The sequence below is a fragment of the Stegastes partitus genome, unplaced genomic scaffold (assembly GCF_000690725.1).
Source record: "Stegastes partitus isolate 25-593 unplaced genomic scaffold, Stegastes_partitus-1.0.2 Scaffold417, whole genome shotgun sequence".
NCBI classification, from domain to species: Eukaryota; Metazoa; Chordata; class Actinopteri; family Pomacentridae; genus Stegastes; species Stegastes partitus.
The window spans coordinates 297,979-307,353 of NW_007578148.1; the positions used below are offsets into that span (position 1 = coordinate 297,979).

General features: G+C 40.6%; 1 protein-coding gene across 1 annotated transcript; it reads left to right on the forward strand.

Moving 5' to 3' along the window:
* The first annotated feature begins 995 nt into the window (after window positions 1–995).
* LOC103360133 (XK-related protein 8-like) lies at window positions 996–6,761 on the forward strand. The gene is made up of 3 exons (XM_008285797.1): window positions 996–1,349; window positions 4,566–4,750; window positions 5,688–6,761. Exons 1-3 carry the CDS (start codon window positions 1,054–1,056, stop codon window positions 6,377–6,379), a joined length of 1,173 nt encoding a protein of 390 aa, XP_008284019.1. The 5' UTR covers window positions 996–1,053; the 3' UTR covers window positions 6,380–6,761.
* The last annotated feature ends 2,614 nt before the right edge of the window (window positions 6,762–9,375 follow it).

Below are 9,375 nucleotides of genomic sequence, written 5' to 3' on the forward strand. Positions count from 1 at the left end.
TATCTGTGTGTTAAAACTCTGGACCAATATTTCCAAATTAAGTATTTTTTTGAAGGAGAAACACCAAAATGTAGTTTGTTTTCAAGTTCAAGTTCAAAAATCTTTAATATCCCCGTGGGGAAATTTTTGTGCAGCCAGCAATGAGACAGTCACTGTCACAATCACACATGCAACAACAACAACAGAAAACAACAGAGAAAAGACAAGACCGATCACTTATTTAACAAGGAAATAGCAGCAGGGACTGACACTGGTTTTGACACTGATTCTGTGTTTTTCTTCATGTTTAATGAATATTTTTTGATTCTGGTCCATGAAAATGTATGTAAAGGCAACATCTTGGACATTTTTCACTATTTCCTGACATTTATGGATTAATTTAAATGTAAATTAAGAATATTTTTATTATCAATTAATTACAGGATTATAATACCCATTAATTTAGTTGTTTGAGCTATAAAACGTCAGAAAATGGTGAAAAATACGCATCTGTGGGTCATTTTTAAAGCAAAAACACCAAAATGAAGTTTGTTTTTACTCAGATTTGGTGTTCTTCGTTGTCTTTAATGAATATTTTTGGATTTTGGTCCATGAAAATTGATGTAGAAGGCAATTTTATGGATGAATTTAGCTTTAAATTAAGAATATTTTTTATTATCAATTAATTTCTGGTTTATATTCCCCATTAATTTAGTTGTTTGAGCTCTAAAATGTCAGAAAATGGCAAAAACCACCAAAATGTCGTTTGTTCTGACTCTTATCTGCTGTATTCCTGTTGCACAGACCAGCTGTTAACGTTGTCGTCTGTTCTTGTGTGTTTTTGTTGTGTAAACGCCTGTTGCAGCCTGAACAGGAAGTCCCTTCACAGTAAAAGTCGCACTCGGTTCAGACATTAAAGCTGCAGCGTCCTGACAGCTGCGATGTTCCTTTAAGACGTGCAGCAGGCGGCTCGGTCTGGAGGAGGGTTTTCAAACTCTGAACTTTGTCTCTCTGCATACTTTCAGTTGTGTTTGTACCGACGTGTTCTCTGCTGTTTGCAGCTCGACGGGCAGCATGAGTGAGTTCAAGTACTCCCGTCTGGACTTTGCGTTCACCTGCTCGGGCCTGCCCCTGTTCCTGATGGACGTGGTCCTGGACGCGTTGGCCGTGGTGAATTTCTACCAGGAACGGGCCTACGGCAGCCTGGCGGTGCTGCTGGTGCTGCTGCTGGGCTCGTCAGTGCTGGTCCAGGTCTACAGCTGGCTCTGGTACAGCTACGACAACTTCCACATGGAGACCCGGGTGGAGCGCAGCCTGAGCCGAAACCAGCTGGGCCTGGTCCACCTGCTGCAGCTGGGGATTTACTTCAGGTTGTGTAACGTTCTGGGCAGCGAGGCGACGCCTTCTGACTTCTATCTGCAGTGTTTCTCAGTTCAATATGAATATACGTGACTTTAGGTCGACATGAAGGCGTCATCTCTCGTTTTATAGATGAAATTAGCTCAGACTGTTTCTTGATTAATCATTTAAAATGAGGGTGTTTCTCGTAGTTCCTGTTTTACATGAAGCTCGTTTAGACAACCCGTCATGCGTTAGTAATTTTTTAAGGCAAACATGCCAAAATTGTACGCTGTCTAACTTTTATTTACAGTTTTTCTCAGTTATTTATGAACATATTTGAGTTTCAGTCGACATAAAGGCGTCATCTCGGGCAGTTTTCACCATTTTCTCTCATTTTATTGACAAAATTAGCTCAGACTAACTATTGTTTCTTGATTAATCATTTAAAATGAGGTTGTTTCTGGTAGTTCCTGTTTTGCATGAAGCTCTTAAAAGGAGATTATCCAATATTTTGATCATCAGTTATCAGTCATTTCTAAAGCAAAAGTACCAAAATTGTATTTTTTTAAACTTTTATTTGCAGTTTTTCTTAATTATTTATAAATACACATGAGTTTATGTTGACATAAAGGCGTCCTCTTGGTCATTTTATACTCTTATCTCTCATTGTATTGATTAAAATACCAGTAATTACCTTTTATTTTTAATCTGTGAATTGTTTCCCACATTAACTGATTAGTTGTTTGGTCAGAAAATGGTGCAAAATGTTCAAGATTTGAGTCAACTTTTAGGCAAAAACACCAACATTTAGTTCATTTCTGCTCTTTTTCTCGGTCCTCTATGAATATATTTGGGTACTGGTCGGTATAAAGGCACCATCTTCAACATGATTTTCTGACATTTTACAGATAAAAGTAACTGCAACTAAACGTTACCTAAAATGAGGTTGTTTCTAGTTTTGCATAAAGCTCTTATTTAGAGAGAAATACAAAAATGAATCCGTTTTTACTTTTAACTTGTTTTTCTTCCCATCTTTGGCAATTTTAATTGTTTTTTTTTTACTATTGTTTTTAGTTCATAGATGAAATTTGCTGATTAATTATTAGAAATTAAGTTGTTTCCAGTAGTTTTGGTTTTGCATGAAACTCCTGAAAGGAGATTATCAACTGTTTAATTATTCAGTGAAATAATTCAGTCATTTTTTAAAAGCAAAAACACCAAAATTTAATAAGTTCTGACTTTTATTTGGTGTTTATCGTAGTTATTAATAAGCATGAGGTTTGGTCCATGTAAAGTTGGCATTTTGGGCATTTTTCCACAATTTTCTGACGTTTTACAGATAAAAATAACTGCAAACTATTGTTTTCTTCAGTAATAACTTTCACTTGGGTTATTTCTAGTAGTTTCAGTTTTGTCCGAGGCTCCTAATCTGATTTCTTGGAAACGTTCTCCAGTTTTCTGTAAATGATTAACGCTGCAGCTGCACTCTTTACGATAAAACAGAACTTTACTGATCCCAGACGAAGTTCTGGAGCCAGTTATCATCCAGGAAGAAGGACAAAAACATGAGAATAAATGCAGAAAAAGTAGGAATCGTATTAAGACGTCATGGCGAAACAGAAACAAACAGAAGAGAAACTGAAACGTGCGGCGCTCGCATGATGTAATCCAACAGCAGGATCATCTGCTTGTTCCCGCCGCAGTCTGGTGTTGCTGTTGTCGCGGTAACAGAGGAAGTTCAAACAGGAGTCATGCCTCAGTTTCCTGATTCACAGCTTTGAATAGTTTAGAAATACCAGCTGAGTCACTTCCCAAACAAAATGCAGCTCATCGACGCTGTAGAGCTGCAACAGAAGATTATTTTCACCGCTGGTCGGTTTCCCCCTTCAACTGATGAGTTGTTTGGTCTGTAAAATGTCAGAAAACGGTGGAAAATGTCGACCAAAACCAAAGATTTCACTCATTCTCAAAGCAACAATACCTACATTTAGTTTGTTTTTACTCTTTTTCTTTGTCCTCTATGAGCAGCTTTGGGTTTTGGTCAATGAAAAGGTGTCATCTTGGATATTTTTTGACATTTCAAAATCCAAACCGAAAGATTTGAGTCATTTTTAAAGCAAAATCACCAAAATTCCATTTGTTTTGACTCTTACTGTTTTTCTTTTTAGTTCTATATGAATATACTTGAGTTAAGTGAATGGAAAGATGCCATTTAAGCCATTTTGGCCATTTTATAGACAGATTTTAAACCAAAATTTCCTTCACGACAACAACTGATGATTGTTTCCATCGCTGATTAGTCGCTACAATATTTTTCAGATTACCTGGTAATTTCTTTGGTTTGTAAAATGGTGGAAAATGTCAATGGAAGTCTAAAACGACAAATGTTTTGTTCACCAGAGCATACTCCCATCTGTTTCCCAAACCTAAAGATTTGAGTCATTTTTCAAGCAGAAATATAAGATAAATGTTATTTGCTGTATGAATATATTTCATTTTCATTGAATGTAAAGGCGCCATTTTGGACATTTAAAAAGAACAAAAGCAAACTTTTTTCTGATATTTTATGGATAAATTCAGCTGCAAGTGCTGCCTGTAATGGTGGAAAATAGTGTCTCCAAAAAACAAACATTTGAGTCATTTTTAAAGCAAAAATATCAAAACTGAGTTTGTTTTAACTTTCCTGGCCGTTTCTGTGGCTGTTATTATTATTATTTACTGTTTAGGGATGAAACGATCATTTTCCTGATTATTTATTTGGTAAATAAAACAAAACTTCCATTGTTTTGCTCTGAAAAAGGCCAAAATGAAGAATGTCTTGTTTTGGATGGATGTTCAGTCACAGAGGAGGAAAGAAACCAGAAAACATGAACATCTGAGAAGCTGAAATCAGAGAATTTAGACATTTTCATCTTAGAAAACCGATACATGTGTGATGAGAACAGTTGCTGATTCATTTACTGGTTGATAACTGATAAATCGCTGCAGCTTGTAAAGTTGGTAAAAACACACCTGGAGCCGTTTTTCAAAGTAAGACGACGCTTGTTGCTGCTGTAGCTGAGCTTCATCACATCTTGAGCTGAGAACCTTCGGTGCGACTGATTCTGATTTGCTTCTTGTTGTGCAGGAGTTACTGTTTGCTGGACATTTCCAGACTCGCTGTATTCCCAGTGTTTCTCCTCCTGAGGCTCTGATGGTTAGAACCGGTGTTCTGCTCGACTTAACTCGTCCCGTTCTGTCCTCAGACATGCCGGCGTCCTGGAGACTTCTATCAAAAGCTTTTGCTCGAAAAACCCTCAAGGCCAGGCGGTGTTTCTGAGCCACGACCTGACCATGCTGAAGGTCTTTGAGACGTTCTCGGAGAGCGCCCCCCAGCTGGTGCTGATGCTGACCATCAGACTGCAGGAGGGTCGACTGGACGCCGTGAACGGTGAGGTTCTGGTCTCGATCCTGTTAGATCGGTCTCAGTGCTGTTATTGTTACTGGATCCCAGAGACAGAACAAACAGGGATTCAAACGTCTCAGAACTTCATCAGTACAGCAGAAGAACACATCTGAGTTCTGCTAAAAACTGACACCAGATCAGTTACATCCATCCAGGTGTCACAGTCTGAACACTGGATCTGGTTTCTGTTCTGTTCTTCGATCATCAATATCATGGGATCTGTCATAGTTTCAAATTGTCTACAGATGATCAGCTGGTTTGTTCTGGAGGTCCAATGGTCTTTCCATTGTCTAGAACTGGTTCTGACCAACTACCATCACATATGCTGGTATGAGCCTGGAAAGTTTACCCAGAATGCACTTTGTAAAGTTTCCTCTGATCAGAACCAGAACCACATCCAGGGTACCAGTGATTGTTTCTATGACTCTGTGTCATAGACATTAAACTGGTACCACTATGACACATCCCATAATACTGATGCTACCAGCTGCTGACAGAGGACATGAACAGAACCAGGTCCAGTGTTCAGACTGAAACACCTGGATGGATGCAGAACTGATCTGGTGTCAGGTTCTAGCAGAACTCAGATGTGTTCTTCCTCCTAAATGTCATGTGTCTATCTGCTGTACTGATGAAGTTCTGAGGCTCAGAAATGATGGAAAAAGTCCATTAAAGTGATCAATCTGGACCTTCAAGGGCCTGGAGCTCTGGAAACATTCACAGCATGAAGGCAGAACTTCATTAAATAAACTAAAGTTACTGTAGATGAAGAATCAGCTGATTCTGAGGAGGTCTGGGGGAACGTTTCTGGATTTTTTATGGAATGATTCAGTGCTCTGCGGCTCTTTCATTGATTTAGTTTGCATAAGTTGACTTTAACTACCCTCATGACATCTCTTCTTCCTCCTTCTTCCTCCTTCAGTGCTGAAGTTGGTCGGCTCGGCGTTGGCCATCGCCTTCTGCGTGACCACCTACCACCGCTCGCTGCGCTCCTTCCTCCCCGACAAGCAGAAGCAGCTCTTTGTTTCCTCCCTGGTCCACTTCCTGTGGAACCTGCTGCTGATCTCGTCCCGCCTCGTCGCCCTCGCCCTCTTCGCCTCCGTGCTGCCCTGCTTCATCTTCACCCACTTCATCTGCTCCTGGATGCTCCTCTTCTTCTTCGCCTGGAGGTGCCAGACCAGCTTCATGGAAAGCACCGGTGGGGAGTGGCTGTACCGGGCCACCGTGGGCCTCATCTGGTACTTCGACTGGTTCGGCGTGGTCGATGGCCGCACCAGGAATAAGACTCTGCTGTATCACAGCTACGTGCTGCTGGACATATCGGTGCTCTGCGGCGTCTGGTGCTGGAGGATGATCACGGATGCTACCGATGCTGCGCCTCCTCGCCTGCATCCTGCCGTCCCTGCAGCCTGCGTGGTGGCGGTTTACATCTTTGGCCTCCTGGTGAAGGTCGTCTATTACAAATGCTTCCATCCGAACCTCCGCAAAGAGGAGCTGAAACCGGACAGGAAGGACGAGGTTGACACTCGTATGTTCAGGATGGCAGGAGTTGAGCAGGAAGTTGCTCATGGCAATAAGAGGATGAGGAAGCTGGCTGAGAACTTCTACACCTGATCAGCTGACAGGAACTGCAGGAAGTCATGCAGAAGTCAGTGGATCGCTGTTTTAAATGAAGATCACGAGTCTGTGGGCTCATGAAGGATGATGTGCTGCCTGAATAACCACAGATACTGAGGACCTGTTTGCTCCAGAAAGAGCAACACTTTGATGTCTCTGGACACAACAAGAGTATTACATCTTCAGCGTGTCACTTATGTGTAATAGAATCTAGAACACCAGCAGAAATCTGGCTTTCTGAAACACTTCTGAGCTGTGAAGTCCCTCTGAGCCCCAAAACCTGCCACCAGGTTTGTGAACATTATCCATCTCTACATCGCTTAATCCTCACTAGGGTCATGGAGGGCTGGAGTCTATCCCTGCTGACTCAGGGTGAAGGCAGGTTCACCTGGACAGGTAACCAGTCTGTCACAGGGCTACACTTAGAGACAGACGACCAAGCACACTCACATTCACACCTACGGACAATTTACAATCACCAATTAACCTCAGCATGTTTCTGGACTGTGGGAGGAAGCCGGAGAACCCGGAGAGAACCCAGAAAAAACTTTATTCTACGTGTCCCATTTAAAAATATGCCTAAATTAACGCTAAACAGATTCTATGAAACACTAAAAGCTCCTCAGTGCACACGTGGAGCCACGAGAGACTTTTCAGTTAAACTGTAGGACCTAGTGAAAATGTAAATAGTAAAATATCTAGTAATATATATATATGTAGTATGGTGACTCTACATATTACAGTATCTAGAGTCACTATTTATTTCTTGTGTTTGGGAAACTGTTGTAAATGTTGATTCCAGGTTGTTGTTGTTTTTTTTTTTAATTTTTGTGAACCAAAATGTTTTGTAGACAAGGTCAATCTTACTGACCTTACTGCTGGCAGCTATGAAAAGCACATTATCCTAAAACAAACAAAAAAACCCCATAAAAACAATCAATAATCAGAGCCAAAAAAATCTAAAAACTTGAAGAATCCTCATACCTGTGTGACACGTGGTTGCAGCAGAAAAAAAAAAACTAAACTGGTGCTTGTGATTTCATCAAAATCAAACTTTTAACATGTCGCACTGAAAAAATTACCAAAAATCGACTGTTTACATTAAACAGGTTCTGTGAAAAACGAAAAATTCTGCAATTATTGACGCAACTGTGAAGCCACTAGTGAGTCAGCTTCAACCAGCAGTTAAATAATTAAAATTATCTGGGATGAACCGCAGACAGTCTTTACACAGAGCAGAGAGGGACCAAGTAGAGAGACAGATTAAAACTATAAAGACTAAAATATCTACAGTATCTATCAGTGGGGGGCCATGTATTTTCCTCCTCGGCCTTCAGTGGCGTCCTACCTGAATCCAACCACCTCCTAACACCGTCAGTATGAGGCCAGACTGTAGAAACCATCAGTATTATGCACCGCAGACAGGATCTCATGTAGCCGGAATGAATGGCATCAGTAAAGCAGGAAACCAGTTCATCAAGTCAAAAAAAAAAACAAAAACACTTTCAAGCTGCGTGTTTGGAAAATTTGACATATTTCCCAGTAAAACATGCGCAAATGTTCCTCAGAAACTCGTTTCTCTATCGTCGTCTTCGCTGCTAACGCTGCTATTCGTTAGCTGCTAATGCTAACGACGCTAACGGAGGGAGTGTCGCTAAGACTCCCGCTATGCTGTCAAACATCTCTGGTGAGAACCTGCACATCTAACAGGAGCATCAACATCAGCCCGATAAAATGACATAAATATATATTTTACTCACCAGAACCTGTGATTATTGAACACAGTTTCATCCTGCTTTCTTTCATCATGAACAGCTGAGTCACTGCTGAGCGCTTCACTTCCAACAATCAGTCCTGCTTTAGGAGGCTGATGGTCTGTCCAGTCCTGTTTCTGCCATACGTTTTAATTTAAAACTTAAGTTAATGTGAGGCTGAGAATGTCGGCTTGCTTCACTTGCAAAAGAAAAACAAACAGTACTTTTACGATAAAGTTTTAGCTTGTGCGGGTCGCTAGCTTTGGCTAAGCTCACTGACCATCCAATCAGAGGACGTGAAAGCTCTGACGTTATCTGGGACCACCAACTCTAAATCTGATTGGTCAAAGCCACAGTTTCATTACAATGCATTTTAAGCTACCTGTGCCTGCACTTTTGATCCTGAAGGCCTCAGGGCAGATTTCTTTGACCCACGATGGCTGACATATGATTGGATAAAAGTTCTAAGCAGCACAGCCCAGAGACACACTATGAACTAAAGAGAACAGACTGTTGGGAATAATGTAAAAAGACTAATGGGAAAATATCACAACGTAAGTCTGTGATTCTGATGACTTTAGACCAGCTGAGAAGGCCTTGCTGGCCCCAACAACCCACCACTGGTGTCTACAGTCTGGTGACTACCTAGAAGCTCGATTCACTATTTATTTACAGTGTTGGTCAGACTTGTGAGCACTTGGAAAAATATTGTACATGTGGATTCTAGATTTATTTAATTTTTGTAAAACAAAAATCTATTTTATTATTATTATTTTTTTTATGATTGTTGAGTTCAGTTTCCATGGATGTGCAGTACTTTATAATGCAGTGAAAACTGAGTCCACAGTGAAGAAAAATGTGATGGGAGCAAATGAACAGCCAGAAACTGTTCAGAGGGTTGAATCAAATGAATGAATTTATAAGGTGCTACGTTTAACGAGGTTAACAAAGGACAGAAGTTTAATTCACTCTACTGTGAATGTTGTTCACTCACCAGGTATTATTTTAGATGCTAAGAATTGACCTACAGGAGTTTAATATTTAAAAATAACACAGAATACCTGAGAGTCTCGCTGCTTTGTGTTCCTTTATGTTTTGAATCGTCACCTGCTGCCTGAATTTCCATCGTAGCTGATCAACAGCTTCATGCCACCAGCTGTCACAATGCTGACCTGCTGATCCAGATGTGCAAACACTTCTTTATTCAAACTGCTTTAAATGATTGGATCCTGAAGAAAC